This window comes from Camelus dromedarius, chromosome 8 (genome assembly GCF_036321535.1).
Source record: "Camelus dromedarius isolate mCamDro1 chromosome 8, mCamDro1.pat, whole genome shotgun sequence".
Taxonomy (NCBI): domain Eukaryota; kingdom Metazoa; phylum Chordata; class Mammalia; order Artiodactyla; family Camelidae; genus Camelus; species Camelus dromedarius.
Window position 1 is genome coordinate 6,219,824 of NC_087443.1, and position 18,846 is coordinate 6,238,669.

General features: G+C 53.3%; 1 protein-coding gene across 3 annotated transcripts in view; it reads left to right on the plus strand.

The window, feature by feature from the left end:
- The first annotated feature begins 219 nt into the window (after positions 1 to 219).
- Positions 220 to 18,846, plus strand: part of CAPN9 (calpain 9) — a 45,487-nt gene continuing 26,860 nt past the window's right edge. For 2 of the 3 annotated variants that reach the window (XM_064488607.1, XM_064488608.1), the window contains exons 1-6: positions 220 to 432; positions 7,853 to 7,922; positions 10,579 to 10,697; positions 11,776 to 11,909; positions 16,051 to 16,219; positions 17,193 to 17,276. In XM_064488607.1, the coding sequence (XP_064344677.1) occupies positions 220 to 432; positions 7,853 to 7,922; positions 10,579 to 10,697; positions 11,776 to 11,909; positions 16,051 to 16,219; positions 17,193 to 17,276 (789 nt within the window). The remainder of the gene's footprint in view (positions 433 to 7,852; positions 7,923 to 10,578; positions 10,698 to 11,775; positions 11,910 to 16,050; positions 16,220 to 17,192; positions 17,277 to 18,846) is intronic. The other variant, XM_064488609.1, reaches the window with a different exon arrangement.

Sequence of the window (18,846 nt, forward strand, 5' to 3'; positions counted from 1 at the left end):
GCACTGCCTCTGCCCAGAACTGGCCCAGCCTCGGAGCTCCCTCTGCACCTAGGGGAGCCCCTGCGAGGGCAGAGGGCCCTGTGAAAGTTTGCCATCAGGGCGTGCCCCATTTCCGTCTAACAGGGAGGTGCCCAGGAAAACAGGTGGAGGCCAGGGGCCACTCAGCCCAGTGCACCCACATCTTGCTGCTTCCCATCCATCGCTGGCCTGAGGACAGCCATGCCTTACCTCTACTCGGCCCCAGGGCCTCAAGAGCCCCCCACCCCCAAGGACGCCCGCATCACCCACTCCTCCGGCCAGAGCTTCGAGGAGCTGAGGCGGGCGTGCCTGCAGACGGGAGTCCTGTTTGAAGATGCAGACTTCCCAGCTAACAGCTCCTCTCTCTTCTACAGCGAGAGGCCCCAGATCCCCTTCGTGTGGAAACGGCCAGGGGTGAGTGCTACCAGGTGCGGTGGGGTCAGCAGATAGGGGGTGTGTGGCTCAGCTGCCCAAGGAGGGGGCAGCAAGGAAAGGACGGGCTGGGAGGGGTGGGCTACGCACAAACGGGACTCAGGCACACCTGCCAGGTCCGCTGTCTAGAAGAAGTGAGGTCTGAAGGCAGGAATGATGCCCCGGGGACAGCAGGATGCTCCCAGTGGTGCCCCCAGCCCTGTGACTCCCCCCAGAGCCCAGGACCCAGGGTCAGAGAGGATCTTGTCTGTAGGTGGTAAGCGGGAGGCAAAGCTTTATCCAGAAGTGTCAGGTGACACGTTCCACCAGTGCCCAAGAGAAAACAGGCAGAGTCAGGCGGGAGGCAGCCCCCTCGCAAAACCCCTCGTGCTGACGCTGAGTTGATGCATGTGAGGTGTGCAGGGGCTTCGGGCTGGAGCCCAGGGTGCTTGGTGAGGACAGAAGCTCGCTGGGCAAGTGCTCAGGCCACGTGCAGTGGTCAGAAGGCACATGAAGCATAGATTGTCCCCCCAGACTGTGTGTCTCCCTTCCTGGGGGTGGGGGCAGGTAGGGGGCCAGCATCCACACCACACCACACCTCCCCACACCACCCACAGTCTGGAGGTGCTGGTCCCAAACAGCACCAGCTGGTGCCTGGAATGAGGAGTCAATATTTGCCAAGCTGGATGAGTCAGGGCTCCACCTCCTTCCCCCGGGTGGGCCCTGGTCTGGGCGTGGCTGCTGTGGGGCCAGGGTGCTGTGGGCAAGGCACAGGATACTGGACCAAAAGGGACCCTGAGTGTTGGTGCCACTCTGCCACTAATGTGTCCTGTGACTGCGGTCTTGTCATGAAAGTTGCCTCAGTCACCTCACCTGTAAGGTGTGAACTATAATGACCAATGTAGGTCTAATGTCCAGCACACAGAAGGTGTACAACAAATGACTGCTCTTGTTGTCACTGCTGTTCCTAGCACCATCACCATCACCACCACCATCACCTTCACCACCATCACCACCTTCACCAACATCACCACCATCACCACCATCACCACCTTCACCACCATCACCATCTTCACCACCATCACCAGCACCATCACCACCATCATCATCACCACCACCACCATCATCACCATCACCACCATCATCATCACCATCACCACCACCACCACCATCATCACCACCATCATCATCACCACCACCACCATCATCACCACCACCATCATCGTCACCATCACCACCATCAACCTCATCACCATCATCACCATCACCACCATCATCATCACCATCACCACCACCACCACCACCATCATCACCATCACCACCATCATCATCACCACCACCACCATCATCACCACCACCATCATCATCACCATCACCACCATCACCACCATCAACCTCATCACCATCATCACCATCACCACCATCACCACCATCAACCTCATCACCATCACCACCATCACCACCTTCACCACTATCACCATCACCACTATCCTCATCACCACCATCACCCTCATCACCATCACCACCATCACCACCTTCAGCTCTGAATCTTATCTCATGGACAGGTGGCACAGGGTTCACCATGTCAGCCTCTCCATCTCCCTACATTTAAACAGTGTTGGTGTTTTAACTAGACATGTCTATTTTATTTTTAAATTTTATTTATTTTATTTATTTAAATGGAGATACTGGGGATTGAACCCATGCATGCTAAGCACTCGCTCTACCACTGAGCTGCACACAACCCCCACAACACGTCTATTTTAAACCAAAAAACAAACACAAAAACCTCTGGGCTTTTCAGGGCCAGGCCCAAAGCACACACACAAGCCGTTATTTACGCAGAGGTAAGCTCCTTATTGCTGTTTCCTGTTGTGGGCCATGCGTGCGCATGTGTGTGTGCGTGCACACCTACGTACCGTGCTGCCCTGGGTCAGGTGTAAGCTGCTTCTGGTTGTCTAGTATTTTCCAACAAGGCTGTCACGGAATGGCTAAGCCTTCCTTCTGAGAAATTCCTGCAGTTTCCTTCGCTTGTTACTGATCTCCCTGCCTCCTTCCTTAGTCTGTCAGGCCGCCCCTGCTGCATCCAGGGGTCTGGCCATCCCCTGCTCGGCACCCTCAGTGGGCTCGGCATTGCCCAGGAATGAGGCCAGGCTCCCCCACAGCCCTGTCCTGTGTGCAGCCTTCCCTGGTCCCCCAGTCGCCTGCAGGACCCCAGGGGACCCCAGCTCTGGGAGGTGGTCCTCTTTACCCCTGATGTCCTCTCAGTGTGGCCCCGAATGGCAGGCGAGGCCCCCAGCCACAGCCCTGCCGCTTCGGACCCTTCTACTGCCTGCCGAGGGCCGGATGGTCCTTTGATTTCTCATAGCTGTGCTGCCGTCCGTCCTGAAACCGAAGCCTCTTTCAGAATCTTCTCCCCTTTGCCTTGTCTGCAGCGGACATCACCCCCTCCGTCTTCATTCCCAGAAGCCCCCTCAGGCCAGGCAGGGGCTTAGCATCACGACCCAGACGCCCGTGACGTCAGGAGCACGGGGGTGATGGGGCTGAGGTCCCTTTCACAGGACGGGGGCCCACGGTCACTGGGATGGGGACGGGCAGGAGCAACAGGGAAGCGCTGAGTTCCAGTGTCCCTCCGCAAGCCTCTGTGGTTCGGGCGCTGTTTGCTTTTCTGCTCAGCACGTCTGTGGTGCCTGTCCCAGCAGCAAGAGCCCGGCCACCCGGTGAGACCGTGACAGGGGCGGGCGCCATGCCAGCACCACCTTCTTGTCAAACACAGCTGTGCGTGGGGGCGGGGGAGTGGCGCCTGAGAACAAGCAGAAGCAGGAAAGTCAGGGGACATCAGGGAGTGCCCACCTGGGCCTGGGCGGGCGACAAGGTGAGGGCACCCAGTGGTGAGTCTGCACCAGGCCTCGTGGAGAAGGTGTGCGTCTCAGTGAGGAGGGTGGGGGTCTCCCGGCCATATGGGCCACAGCCAGGGTGCAGTCCAGCTGAGGGCCTGCCTTCGGGCCTGTAGCCTGACTCAGCTCCCAAGTGCGCTGGCCTCAATTTTTCTCCCAGACTCCCTGCCTGGTCCCACCTGCCTTCATCCATGCCATTCCTGCCTCAACTTCTCAGCCTAAACCCAGACACGGCCCCCTGCAGGCACGGGTACCCCTCTAGCCCCGGCCATGTGGCCTGGGTGTCCCCGTGTGGCTCCTCCCAGTCCCCAGAGGCTGGCGCTACCCCAGGACACCCACTGGACACACAGCTGGGGTCTGCACACGGCTGTGGATCATAGGGCTCAGCTTCTCATATCTTGTTAGAAATATGGCTTATCCCTTTTCAGTATATTTTTATTGAAGTCTAGTCAGTTTACAACGTTGTGTCAGTTTCTGGTGCACAGCACAGTGCTTCAGTCATATGGGAACATACGCATAATCGTTCTCATAGTCTTTTTCGCCATAAGTTACTACAAGATAATTGAATATAGTTCCCTGTACTCTATTGTATAAATATGTTCAGCTTTTCCCCCTTTAAATGAAATGCTTCACAGGTCCTGAAAGCCAATATTCCCAGATGCTCAGCCCCCGGTCCTCCAGGAAACCCACCTGCTGGCGCCCAGGCTGGCCTCCCTCCCTGGGCCCCTGAACCACACTCTGGGGTCACCTCCGGTCTGGGGAGATGCCTCTGATCTTCCTCTCACAGCACTGTAGTGTCAGGGGACGCTCATCCTCAAGCCTGCAGACAGCATTTCATGTGAACAAACACACCTGCGGGCCCCACACACATATGCAGGACACCCAGGCACACGTGCCACACACCGGAGCATGCACGCAGGGCACACGCACTCCCCATGCCTGCACGACTCCCACGGTGCGCACGGGCGGCACCCGCACCTGACCTGCACCTGCCGGCATCCGTGCTAACGGGCATTTAACCCCCGCTCACAGCACACGCGTGCACAGAACCCCGTGACTGGTACACGGATGTACCGACCCACAGCAGCGCTGGACAGTCAGACATCCGGGATCTCACCAGTTTATACCCAATCGCTAATTGGCATTCACTTGGTGAGAATTTCTGCATTTTCACCTTTCGTGTTTTTCTCTATCCATCCACAGTTTGATGCAATTTGATAAAATTCTCCCGGATGAAACCAACAATTGCAAGATGGGAGCTGGGAGGCAGTGGCAGCTGCAGGCGCAGTTGGCGAAGGGGGGGGGGGGGATTCAGGCCAGCAGAAGGCGGGGAGGGGCTGACAGCTGACAGCGAGGGTGGGGAGGAGGGGCCGCCACGCCCACAGCCCATCTGGCACCAGGAGGCCAGCGTCTGGCCCCGTGCAGGGCTGGGATCTGCCAGTCTTCAGGCTCCATCTCCATGCACCAGAGGAGTGGGAGCAGAGCTGGTTCAGCCCCTGGGGAGACTCCCCTGAGAGGGGCTTGGCTGTGCAGGCAGCACCGTGGGGACTCTTGGGGTGCCCTTGGGGGCAGGGGCTCCAATACAGATTTGGCAACCAGCCAAAATGTCCCAACTGGAGGAGGGCGGTCTGTGTTCCACATGGCAGATGGGGACCCAGCCGGGAGAAGTTATGCCTGCCAGACCCCTCTGCTGACCAGAGAGGGCTTGCTGGGACCACTCCCATTGCCCTCAGTGTGCCTTTCCACCTGCAGATGCCCTTAGGAGCCAAGGTCAAGGAGGAGAAAACGCGTGGTGGGGGCAGGTCCTCATGGGCAAGACAGACTCGGAGGAGCCACCCCTCATTTACAACTGCCCGCTCTGCCGTACTGGAGATGGGGGTCAGCTAATGCAAGACTCCTGAGGCTGCCAGGGCGGAGGCGGGGATCCAGGGCTGCTGTTCAGGATGCCCGTCAGACCCCAGCCAGACCTGGGCTTGTGGTACACGGATGGCACAGCATACTTCGGACACTCTCCCGGCTGAGTCTGCTGAAAGATTGTTAAAACTAACAAACCCACGGGCTGGCACATCCTGGAAATGCAGAGAGAGTGCTTTGCACTTCAGCTCTTTGTCCCGGGGACTCCTTCTCCCTTCAAAGGCATCAGTATCCTCCTCTGGTCCTTCAGGACCCAGAGCAGAGGAGAAGCAGAGTCCTGGGGAGCTTGAGGAAGACAGCTCAGGGCAAAGCTCTTCCCCAGGCACCCGTCCACCCCGATCGGGTGGGGAGTGGCTGCCTCCAGCCCTGCTTTCTGGAAATAGGTGGGGAAGTCTCTGACTCAGTGCGCATTGGGATCCAGTTAAAGTCATGGGGCGGCCGCTGTGTACAGAGCTTCCATCGGCGCCTTCTCGTTTGCCAACTCCCCTTCCTGGACCTTTACATGATGCCCCTCAGCTCCCACGTCCCCGGGGGGCACCCCCAACCTATCCGGCTGAAACACCCCATCGCTCACCTTCACTCTGTCTTGGAGCTCAAACCTCCCGAACTTGAACGTCTGTTCACTTCTCCAGGGTCTGTCCCCAGACACTCGGCAGACACTTCCTCTTATTCTTTGCTGTAGCCCATGCCAGGGAACGGAGCCTGGTACCCCATCCCTCCCCCAAAAAGGAAAGAAGATACGATTCTTACGTAATTGTTTTCAAACACTTTTTGTTCGTGTTTCATATGTATCCCCCTATATTATACATATATGATTATATTATATGGAAATACATGATGATGTGTAATATATAATAAGATACAGAATGCACTTTGATAAAATTATTTGAGAGATGGGAGAGGATATAGCTCAGTGGCAGAGCATGTGCTTAGCACGCGCAAGGTCCTGGGTTCCATCCCCAGTACCTCCACTAAATAAATAAATAAACAAACAAACAAATAAGCCTAATTACCTCCCTCGCCCCCCCAAAAAAATAAATAACAATTTTAAAAAATTATATGAGAGATCAATACACATAATCTCTCGTATATAGTACAGATATATAAAAAATTTCACCAAAACACATATTTTAAAAAAGAAAGAAGCTGGAGATGGCTGAGGGGGGATTTGTGCCCACTCCCAGGCACTGGCCTGTGGTGTGTGTATTACTTCAGTCTAAGAGGTGGACTTCGAAGCCCACAGGGGCTCAAAGCTCCCAAGTGCGGAGCTGGGACTTGAACCCGCAGCCCCCAGCTCCCAGCCCAGGTCCTGAGTGGCAACGGGGGAGCCAGGAGGGGCGGGGTCTATCTGGCCAGAGGGCGGCATGGAGGCGTGGCTCAGAAGGCAGGACCTCTCTCCAGGGGTGTGACTTACCAGGGACAAGCCCAGAGCGGCTTCCCTTCCAACCAAACAGCAATAATGCAGGAATTAAGGGGGAAAAAACCAAAACAAACAAACAAACAAACCCGCCTGTGTGGAACTGGTCCTCTGGAAGGTAAAATACGACCTGAAAGGGAAGAAGTAACCAGTTTGCCCAAGAGTATCTTCACTCTCTGCGTTGTCTCAGTGACTCCTTGGCTCCCCCTGCTGGCAGGAGAGTTTGCTCTGTAATAACATGAGGTTTCTTGACACTTTCAAAGAGACGAGAAGGAAAAGCACTGTTGAGGTTTATTGATTACATTTTGAAGGTTAAACATCCACAGTGATTTCTAAGGTTGTGACTGGCGGGTAGGGGTGGGAGGATTAGGTTGTTCGGAACATGACGCATCTTTGTAGGCGGTGAGCCAGTAAGACTGGAAGGGGCTTTAAAGTCAAGTCATGAGTCCCTGACGTTCACCAAGGTCGTTTCTCAGGTTACTTAAATTTTTTTCTCTCTCTCAATACCTAGAAACATTATACCGCTTGGTGTTAAAAACATCTTTACGTAACAAAACTGTAACGGTTTTCTTTAGCTGTCCTATATAGAAATAGAAGTAGAGATTTTCCTCACAAAACGTATGGAAGTAAATGTAAATTTTTTTTAATTGAAATATAGTCAGTTACACTGTGTCAGTTTCCAGTGCACAGCATCATGTTTGTCATAAATACACATACATACATTTGCTTTCATATTCTTTTTCTTTATAGGTTACTACAAGATATACAGAAGAACCTTGTTGTTTAACTATTTTAAATATAGTAGTTAGTATCTGCAAATCTCCAACTCCCAATTTATCCCTTCCCACCTCCTTTACTCCAGGTAACTGTAAGTTTGTTCTCTATGTGAGTCTTTTTCTGTTTTGTAAATAAGTTCATTTATGTCTTTTTTTTTTTTTTTGGTTCCACAGATGAATGGTTTAAATGTCAACTTTTCATTGTACTCTGTTAACATAAAAGTTGTGGTCAAATCCACAGGGTATAGCATCATGGCTGCCTTTCAGCTCTCTTTGTCCCTTCTTGGGGGTAAAAAAAAAAAATCAAATATAGGGAAAAGCCCCCTGGGCCGAGAAAGGAGAGAGCCCCTGCGCCTTCTGCGTCCTGCCGGCCCACCACGTGGCAGGACCTCACTCTGATAACGCTCTCCTTCTTCCAGGAAATAGTGAAAAACCCAGAATTTATTCTTGGAGGGGCCACCAGGACAGATATCTGCCAGGGGGAGCTTGGTAAGTGTGAGGGGACAGGGCTTGGAGAGATGGGGTTGAATGGACAGTCCTGGTCGGGGGGTCCAGTGGGAGCAGAACCAGGTCCCTGAAAACCCACAGGGCATAGGGTTTGGGACAACACTACTGCTGCCGCCCTCTGCCTCCTCCCTCCCTCCCTCCCGCCTCCCCAGTCTGCTGGTCTGGTCCCTGCTGAACGGAGCCGCTGACTCCAAGTCCCGTTTGCCCTCATTCCCCTCCTGGCGGGGTGGGGTGGGGGCGGTGACAGATGCACCTGTGGTCCAGGCTCGCAGCCCAGGAGTTTACAGAGAACAGAGGTTCCGGGCGCCCTGTCTTGGCTCTCTTACACTGTGACCGGGGCTGACACTTACATGAACTCGGTCACCTGCCAGGCACTCTAAGCACACATGGCCCCATTTCATCTTCCCAGCCACTCCCCTGGTTTTACAAATGAGAAGCCGAATCTGAGGGAAGTGAAATGACTTTTCCAAAGTCACGGGGTTGGGGGGCGGGTAGGCAGAGGCAGGATCCCAGCTGGCTGTTAAGCATTGTGCCACCCTGCCTCCTGGGGGCTCATACTTTGGGGGAGCCCTCGCCCCCACCAGGGCAAGACAATCTCCTTCCTGTTACTGACTTGAGAGTGTCCCCAGGCCAGTTAAACTGAATCCTGCACTTTAGAATTTGCTCCAAAATTGGGCTAGGTTTACCTTTATCTACGGGAAAAAAAAAGAAGAAAAAAAAGAAGAGAGAGACCTGAAAAAAATTACCAGTGGAGCAAACTCACTTACAGCCAAAGTTACCACCGTGGTCTCATGCTTAAAGTGGCCCGAGCTGGAACCTCCCTGCTGAGTGACCGAGCTCCCCAACACAGAGCCCGGAGGCCACAGACCTGGAGTGAGGACAGCTGGCAGGCAGACAGATGGTGGGTCACAGGTAGATGATGGACACAGGCAGAGAGAGGCGAGACAGAATTACACACGCTAGCTATAACTGACCTTTCTAAGAGACAGTGTTCACATTGGCCTTCATTTACCGAGGTTCTCCCTGTCCCTCCCCACGCCTCCCCTTTCTCGACCCGCCTCTCCCTCTGCCTGCCCTCCCCGCAGCCCCCTCCATTTCTCCGCAGTAGAAAATTCGGGGTTGACCTCCTTTGAGTTTGTAACATTGGTTCATATTTAACCTTGGTTGCAGGTTGATTATAAATTTTATTTTGTAACTCTTCTATGGCATCCAATACTGTTCATGACATATGTGTACCCTATGAAGGAACACAACCAAATGTCCCTGGCACCCAAAAGAAGAACCAGAGCATCACCACCCCGTCGCCTGTCCTGCCCGCCCGCAACACCCTGCACACCGCCATCCATCCAGCTGTCCAACAAAGCGACCCTCAGGGGTCCCTCTCCTGACCTGTGGTGGCCCATCAGTTCCACCCGACAGAGATAAAGCGATCTGGTTTTTCCCTTTGTTTTAAATTATGTCAGTAACATTGGCATCTGACTCTCTCCCTTCAAAAGCTCAGTGCATTTCTGGCTGAACAGACACTGAATGCTGCATTCTGAGGCCAGGAAAAGAAAAACACTTCCCTACATGGAGAAGAGAGGGGCGGTCAGCCCACAGCAGGGGCCGCTCTTTCCAACTCTCGCCTGCCCTGACCACCCGAGAGCTGAAAGCAGGGACCACACCTGCAGGGCACAGTCAAGTTCGTAGAACAAATGGCCTTGAGAGCCTCCAGCCTGTGTCCCTTCCCCTCAGCACCTCCCCAAAGCCGGACCCAGCTGCCAAAGACCAGCCAATGCATTAGAAACCGAGGTGGCGTGGGGGCGACAATCACGCCTCTGGTGACATCCTCGGGAAGGTCAGGGGCAGAGGGACTCCTAAGTGGCTTTCTTGATACTTGACCCTCTGTGAGTCCCTTGCCAGCGATGACATCCAGAAGGGGTCATGTGACAATGCCCTAAGTCCCATGGACATGGTACTTTCCAGGGATGTGAATTCTGAGGAGGCCAAGTGTGATGGGGTTTTGAGTTCCACTGGCAGTGGTGTTAGCTACAGAAAGCAGATCTGGGAATAAAAGTGAGCGGTCCTGCCCAGCTGGTTAGCTGGACACTTCCAGATCCCTGCTAACACGTGGTTCACAGGCAGCGCCTAAACACGGCTGGGCAGAGAGGAGGCGCTGGCTGCGTCCTCACCACGGGCAGGTGGATGCAGCGGGAGTCTGGGACGACACAGATGAAACACTGTCTGACTTTGACTTCGATTTGGAGCTTTCCTCTGGATGTTGGTTAACATGGAGACACAGCTGGGGAAATGAGTCAACAAATCTTGAAAATGCAAGATAATTGAAAGCAAATACCCACGGAGCTACATATTTGTGTGTGTGTATATATATATGTATTTTAATGGAGGTACTGAGGATTGAACCCAGGGCCTCATGCATGCTAAGCACACACTCTACCACTGCGCTATACCCTCCCCTTCGACATCTGGGCAGCAGAAGAGCCAGGAGGGGAGGCAGAAGGGAGGACGGAGGTATCTGTTGGTCCTTTTTTTAAGTGCAGAAAAGATGCGGCCACATCTGGAAGGCCGCACACCCGCGCTGGCCTCGAGCCTTCCCATTTCGTGTGACTTGCTGGTGACGACGGCCTTCCCTTCGCAGGTGACTGCTGGCTTTTAGCTGCCATTGCCTCCCTTACGCTAAATGAAAGCGCGCTGGCTAGAGTCGTCCCCCCGGACCAAAGCTTTGGCCCCGGGTACGCCGGGATATTCCACTTCCAGGTAAGGGGGAACCGTGGCCAGGGGACCTCTTAGGGGCCCAGTGTGACGCCATGGGCCCCTTGGTGCCATGGGAATCCTGGAAGAAAGAGCCCCGATCTGGGTCAGAGCTCGTCCCAACCACATGCAAGCCCCACTTCGTTACGCAGTAGCCGTAAAAGCGTGATGGCCGCCCTGCAGGCGTTCTGTGGAACCATTTCAGGAAGCACCCAGGAAAACTCAAAGAGCTATTTTGGCAAATCAGGGGGTCCATTTGTTAAGAGTTTTAGTACGTGGAATTTCTCGGGCTTTAAGCATAAATGGTGTAAAATGATTATACGTCTTGGATACTGGAGTGTTTCTCAGAAACTGAGGGATTCTCCTTAGGAAAGAAATACAGATTTGGAAACATGAATGAGTTTCAAAAACTGAAAACTGAGAGGGTCCCCTGGAAGGCGGGCCCTGAGCGGCCCCATCCCACCCCGCCCTCGCTCCGAGATCTGGCCTGGCTGATCTGCACGCTGCCCCACAGTGTCTCTGCGGACAAGCCACAAATACCCCCAAGAAAGCCTGAAGTGACACGCACGGGGAGGGAGAAGCCCCACTGGGGCTGGCGGCATTCTCCGGGCTGTGCTCCCCACCCTGCACACAGCGCTGGGCGCATCACCCAGAGCCCCGAGGGGCGTATTCCCTAAGTGCACGCAGCTCTGCCAGGCACTGGCTGGCCCGGTCTGGTTGGGCTGAGGCACTGACAGTTGAGGTTCAGTATCCCCAGCAGCGCTGAGGGTCCCGGGGCCACGGGGGACCCGCCTCTCTGCCCCTGCTTCCTCCTATAGATCTATGTGCCACACACACGCACGCACGCACGCACGCACTCGTGCAGACATGCACACGCTCACGGAGGGAGAGGTGGAGGCCCGGCTGCGAGCTGATCAAACCTGTCCTGCCTTTGATGGGGACCCTGAGCCTTCAGCTGGGGTTTCCCTCAGGACCACGGGGCAGCTGGGTCCGAGGGAGAGGAGGCGGTGTTGTCAGCTTCGGCAGGTGGGCTGGGCCTCCCGAGGCCCAGCTCCCACGATTCCCGCCTCAACCCCGGCACCAGTTCTGGCAGCATGGCGAGTGGCTGGACGTGGTGATCGATGACCGACTGCCCACCTTCAGGGACCGCTTGGTGTTCCTGCACTCCGCCGACCACAGCGAGTTCTGGAGCGCCTTGCTGGAGAAAGCCTACGCCAAGTGAGTGCGGGCCCACCCCCACCCCCCAGGAAGCCCGGCCCCACCCCGACACCCCGCGCCCCCGACCCCTGCATGCCGGCTTTGCTTAGAGCTTCTGCAGCGCGGGAGACAGGCTCTGGGGGCGCAGGTGCGCCGGGGCCCACCTGCTCGGGGGAGGTCAGGGTCAGGGATGGGAAAGGAGCCGCCGGGACAGTCTTCCTGTCAGGGCCCAGGTGTGCCCATCCTCCAGCACTGTGGTGAAGCGGCGGCACGTGTCCCCGTTTGTCTCCCTGGTCACAAATCTGGCCTTTGGAAGAGCAGGGAGGGCAAGTAGAGGGAAACTCTGGATGTGTGGACAAAACCTGGCTCCCCAGACTCCCCACCCTGCAGTGGTAGCTCGAACACCTGGGTTATTAACCATGTGGATAGTGAGACATCAGTTTTTACCCCTTCAGAATGCTCCTTCTTTCACTTTTTTAAGAAAACTGGTAAAATGTACCATTTTAACCTTTTTTAAAGGATACAGTTCCATGGCATTAAGCACGTTCCCATTTTTGTGCAACCGTCAGCACCATCCATCTCCAGAACTGTTTCATTTTGTAAAACTGTAACTCTGTGCCCATTAAACACCGACTCCCCACTCCTCCTCCCCTGCCCCTGGCAGCCACCTTTCTACTTTCTGTTCTCTTGGACTTGACCAGCCCAGGAATCTCATAGAAGCAGAATCGAGAAGACCGTTTTCAATCACTCAGCCCTAGCACCAGGTCCCTCCCAGGACCCTCGACTTCCAGCCACCAGCTCGTCAGCAAGAAGCCACAGCAGCCTGACTTCTGTGCTCAGGGGACAGCAGAGCTCCCCCGGGAGTCCCTCTTGGGCTCAGCCGAGATCTTCAAGCTGTGGGGATTCTGATCTCAGAGACAGGAACCAGGAAGCATGGTGGTGCTTGTACCTCCAAGTGGGGCATACAAGTGGCAAAATAATGTGAAAGTGAAGTTCAATTGACCCCGAAAATCATCAGGACAGGATTAAAGCCATTAAAGGAGAGCCAGAGGTGGCCGCCTTGGCCGCTGCCCCACCCAGATCTGTGCAGACACCCTCAGTGCCACCAGACGGGCTTGAGGCGGGCAAGGGGGCCTTGTTTCCAGGCACAGTGGGGAACCCAGCCCCAGCTCTGCCCCTCGCTGAGTCCCCCCTCCCCATCCAGGAACCCTGGGGGATCCTCTTCAGGGCCAGCTGGGCAGGTGGTGGCTTCGTCCTCAGTAAGCCGAGCAATGGGCAACCCACCCCTGCAGCTGTGCGAAAGGCTTCGGTCAGGCTAGGTTTCCTAAAAAGGGAACCTTTCGTTTTGGGGTCATTAAAAGAGGCCAAACGCGGTTTGGGAGGACACCTCTTCACAGCACATAAGCACGTGGAAGGACGCCCAGTGTCATTTGTCGTTAGGAACCTGCAGATGGAGACAGTAATGAAACGTCACTACGCAGCTGCAGCACCAGATGCTGACGAGGATGCGGAGTAAGAGGAACTCCCATTCCCCGCCGCTGGGCATGTAAAATGGCCCAGCCACTTTGAAGCCCACTTGGTAATTTCTTACAAAATGTAACACTCTTACAAATGATCCAGCAATTGTACCCTTTGGTAAATGGGTTGGACAAACACTCACTTTTACCCAAGTGAGTTGGGCAAAAGCCTCTGTCACACAAAAACCTGCACACGAATGTTTACAGCACCAGCATTCATCGTTGCCGAACACCAGCAGCAACCTAGAAGTCCTTCAAGGTGAATGGACAAACAAAACTGGGGGGTACATCCAGCCAATGGAGTATTATTTAGTGATTTTAAAAAAGAGCTACCAAGTCATCAAAAGATACGGATGAATTTTAAATGCATACTGTGGAATGAAAGAAGCCAATCTGACAAGGCTACATACTGTGTGATTCCAGTTATATGACATTCTTGAAAAGGCACAGCTGTGGAGGTGGTAAAAAGGTCAGTGGTTGCCTGTGGTTCATCGGGGAGGGAAGGAGGGAAGAAGGGAAGGAAAGGTGGATTTGTAGAGCACAGGGATTTTTTTTTAGGGCAGTGAAACTATTCTGTATGATACCAGAATGGTGAATATATGACTCCATGCATTTATCAAAGCCATAGAACTTCACAGCATAAAGAATGAGCCTTAATATATGTGAACTGAAAACTGATCTAGGAGAGTGAGGGAATCCCAGTAGGAAAAACAGCCTGTGACCAGTCTAATAGTATTTCAGACCCATGAAACAATGTGCTGAAGGGATGGGTGGGAAAGGTGCTGACCTAAGGATCTTTGGCAATGAGTGGAGTCTGTAAGACTGAAAGCGAGAGAGATTGTACGCAAGCACTGTACTCTAGCCGACAGAGCTGTTTCTCACAGGGCACAGGACGACAGTTCCAATGCCATTCTGTATATATGCTGATTTGAACAATGAAGCAAATGGATGGCAGATGGTGGAAGCTGATTTCTCACTGTTGGAGGGAGTGGTTGCAAAGAAGCCGGGGGAGGAGGCTAGAATGATGTGTGTGGTAGTGAATCAGTATGAACGCAGGTTTAGTTTAACAGAGGTGGTTACAGACAGATAAGTGTAACGTACCAGAACGCACGCACGTGTGTCTATTTCCTTGCTTTGTCGGCCGGGAGGGCTTAGCAGCAGGGACAATCTCACAGCAACAAGCACGCCTGCCCCTCAGGTCTCAGTTTCTAATCCCGTTCTCCAGTCAGCGGAAGCAGGGCTCCATGGGGATAAGGCTGACTCTAGGACGGGGGCAGGAAACACTTAAGATGAGCCTTGAGTAAATTGTAGTGCCAGGAAGTGAAAACGTGCTTTAAACACGCACACGCGCACACACACGCGCACACACACTGAGAGGGTTATGTCAAAGGGACACAGGAGCCCACTGAAGGAGCTGAAAATCGCCAAAGCTGGAACCATCAGCACATTTACAAATAAGTCTAAAGCAGTATTGGATTATCAATCAAAGGATAAAATATTCATGAGTCCATGATTGAAGAAATAAGTGGGGGAGAAGAGACACGTCTCTTATACAGAAGAATTCCAAATAATTTATGCAGACTCTCTGTCCTCAAGAAGGCGGAGCACACCCTGCCCCCCAAATCCTGCCAGAGAGGACAGCATGGAAGGGGAGAGGACAGTGACGTCACGGAGGAGAAACTTGATAGACATGAGACCTCTGCCAGGTGATCAAGGCGACATCACCGGTGACAAGTCATCATGTCTCTATGTACCCTCCATATGATGTGATGAGAACCGACTTCACCCCCGTGGTCTGCCTCCCCCAAACCCATCACCCCCGTCTGCTCATCCCAGCAGACAGATCCCAACCGAAGAACATTCTGCAGAGCACCTGACTGCTCCTCACAACTGTCAAAAACAAGGGAAGCCCGAGAAACTGTCACAGCGCAGAGGCGCCTCAGGAGACACGATGACCAAGCGTGATGTGGTGTCCCGGATGGGCTCTTGCAACAGAAAAAGCGCATGAGGTGAAATATGAATAAGGCAGGGGCTTTCATGATGGGGACGTTGGCCAGTCACCATCACAGATGCAACACACCGGTGTCAGAAGTTCATATGCAAACTCGCGATAAGGAGCCGACTCTGAGAAGAGCGGCCGGAGGACCCGGGGCAGGAAGCAAGAGCGATGTCTCCAGCTCCCTGTGGGCCTGACACAGCTAGCAGCTTCGTGGTCAGGCCCCCGTTCCACGTGAGATGAGACAGAGGCTCATTTAAACTTCCCAGCAGTCCTAGGAGGAAGGCTACAGCCCCACTTGGGAAGCGAGGGAGCTGAGCACTGAGTGAGTCGGCCCAAGATCACTCGGCTTGTCAGCGATGGCACTGGCCCTCGAACCTGCAGCCAGTCAGCGAGCCGCATCTGTGCTCTTTGCAGCACCCCACACTGCCTCCCGCATGGAACTCTCAGGAGCTCTCATGTCCTCAGAGCTCCGGGTAAACCCCATGCCTTCTTCCCACCTTCTTCCACACACCCGCTCCCCACCCCCAGCCAGGGCAAGACACGAATTGGTTTTGTTAGAAAAGCTAGAACGCTGGCTGAGGGGCGCCACCTGGTGGCCTTCCCGGTCCCCTGCAGCCGTTTCCCTGCTTCCCTGCCGCCCTCACAGGCTGAATGGGAGCTACGAGGCTCTGAAGGGGGGCAGTGCCATCGAGGCCATGGAAGACTTCACCGGGGGCGTGGCAGAGACCTTCACAACCAAAGACGCGCCACGGAACTTCTGTGAGATTCTCAACAAGGCCTTGAAGAGGGGCTCGCTGGTGGGCTGCTCCATCGATGTAAGTCCCTGGCTCACCCGCACCCCAGGCGCTGCTCTCGGGCTGGAGGCCTGAGCCGGGTGGCCAGGCCGCACACAAGGAGGGGCATGTGTAGCGGGGCGGGGTGGGGGGTGGGGGGGCAGGGGCAGTGTTTATTTATTTTAATTAAAATGAAAGTTTTTATTTAATGTTTTTCAAGTTACAAAAGGAAGGCATGCTTGCTGTATCAGGTGGAACAGTCCTGAAATCATACCTAGAGGCGAAATTCTATCTCCTTCCCCCAGTCAACCCCACCACCCCTCACCCGTGCCCTTCACACCTCCTACCTCACTCACACGACAGTCACACGCGTCTATGCCCCAACATAGGCGTGGGTCGGTTTGATTTTCCTAAGCGGAATCTTACTATAGATTTTTCTGAAACTTGTTTTTTTCTCACTTCATATATCATAAAAAAGTATATCCATGGATAGAAATCTAACAGTATTTTTTTCTAATTTCTTTATATATACAGACACACTCACATACCATGTTACTTCATTTGTTTTTTGAAACCGACTCAGGTTTTCTAGTCCCTCTTGGATTAACCTGGGGAACTTTTTCTTTGCTAGGAAATTATCCATTTCCTCTGCCCTTTCAAGTTTGTGACATAGAATTGCATGGAATACTGTATATGCTTCTTATTTCCTCTCTGGTGTGTGTTTCTTGTTACAAGTTGTTTTGTTTGGAAGCAAAAAAGTTAACTCTTCAGTGAAATCCAAGCAGGGCATGAGGGACCTCCCCCCCGCCCCCCGCCCCCCAATTCTGGGAAGAGGTGGGGAATTGCTGTATGTCAGTGCTAACCACTTAGGGTGTCCTGTGTACCTGTTTTATGTGCCCAGGAACAGGGCCCTCGCCTGGGGACAGGAGGGGCTGGGCCAGACACAGAGCTGAGTCTGGCTGGGGGCAGGGTGGAGGGCTGGTTTGACTTAAACACTGTTCTTTTTATGTTTCAGATCAGAAATGCTGCAGAATCTGAAGCCCGGACACCTTTTGGTCTCATTAAGGGTCATGCCTACACCGTGACGGGGGTTGACCAGGTAGGTGACAGGGACCCCTGTAGACAGGTTACGGGGACAGACTTGACAAAGCTATTTAATGCATTGACATTTAAACTGAACTTTCCGACATGACAGAGGATATCTTATCCAAAGAATGCAGGCTTATCTGACCTAGGCAAGCTGGAGGCAGTGGCGTAGTTCCGGTCCAAGTCCCAGACCCTGAGAACCAGGAGAACCAGTAAGTCCCAGTCCGAGGGCAGAAGAGGACCAAAGTCAGGCAGAGAGAGCAAAGCCTCCCTTCCTTTGCCTCTTTGGGCTATTCGGACCATCAACTGATTAGACGAGGCCCACCCACATTGGCAAAGGCCATCTGCTTTACTCAGTGCATCAATTCAAATGCTCATCTCGGCCAGAAACAGCCTCACAGACACACACAGAATCATGCACAATTAAACTTATGAGCACCCATGGCCTGGTCATCTTGACACATTAAATTAACTATCACAGGGAGAGAATATAGTTCAGTGGTAGTGCACATGCTTAGCATGCCCGGGGTTCTGGGTTCAGTCCCCACTACTTCCACTAAAAATAAATAAATAAATAAATAAATAAATAAATAAATAAATAAATAAATAAATAAATCCTAATTACCCCCCCCAAAAGACAAAATAAGCAAATTAAACAATTAATCATCACAAGTCCTCTTCTCTACAGCTGTAGTTGGGGGTAGACCTGATCCCCAGGGCCACCCAGACACCACACACCTCCACTCTGACTTTTGGCAAGCACTTGGTTTGGAGGAGAGCTCTTGAGGGATGCATGGGGTGCAGAGGGAGTCCTCCTCCCCCCTCATGGGGGAGGACGGGCAATGTGGCCAAGTGGGAGACGCAGTTGGAGTCTTCAGAATGTTAGCTCTCTGCCTTAGTTGTCTCCCCACCCCCGCCAGCCACAGGCCATCCAGCCCCTCCCTAGAGCAGGAGCGTGACTCCTAATGTCAGATCTTCTAAGTGTTATTCCAAGTGATGACAGAAACCTTCTGGTCACATGACACTGTTCAACTGCATTTGCTTTCTCTCCATCTGTAAGGGATCCACCTGCTCACACATTTCAGTGAATGGACCTCTTACCTGGGGAGCCTGGACTCTGGAAAGCTTGTATGAACTGAAATTATTTTTACACATAAAAAGGACAGTTCGTGACAAAGGCAGGAGAATAAATTGTCCTAAGAACTAAAATTCCTGGTTAGTTGATAAGTAGGAGTCTTGTACTCCCAGTCTCTTTCCTCCAAAACCTCTCTACCCACTGGTCCTCTTTCCAGCTCTGGGCAGAGCCTAAGGGCTGGGTCCTCTTTCTGAACTGGCTCGAGGGCTCCCAGTGTGGCAGCAGAGAGCCTCCTGTGACAACTGAATGGGAGAGAATATCGGATTTAGAAGACTTGGAAGTGAGCTTTGTTTATTGGTGTTGTTTAAATTCTCAGTATCAGTTTACAACTTTATCATTCATCCGTGAGTAAGATGCTAAGGAAGAAAACTCAGTATTAGGTCCACTGCCTGTACCAGATGCTGAAGACGACACACGATACGTAAGACTTGTCCCCTGCCTCCAGGGA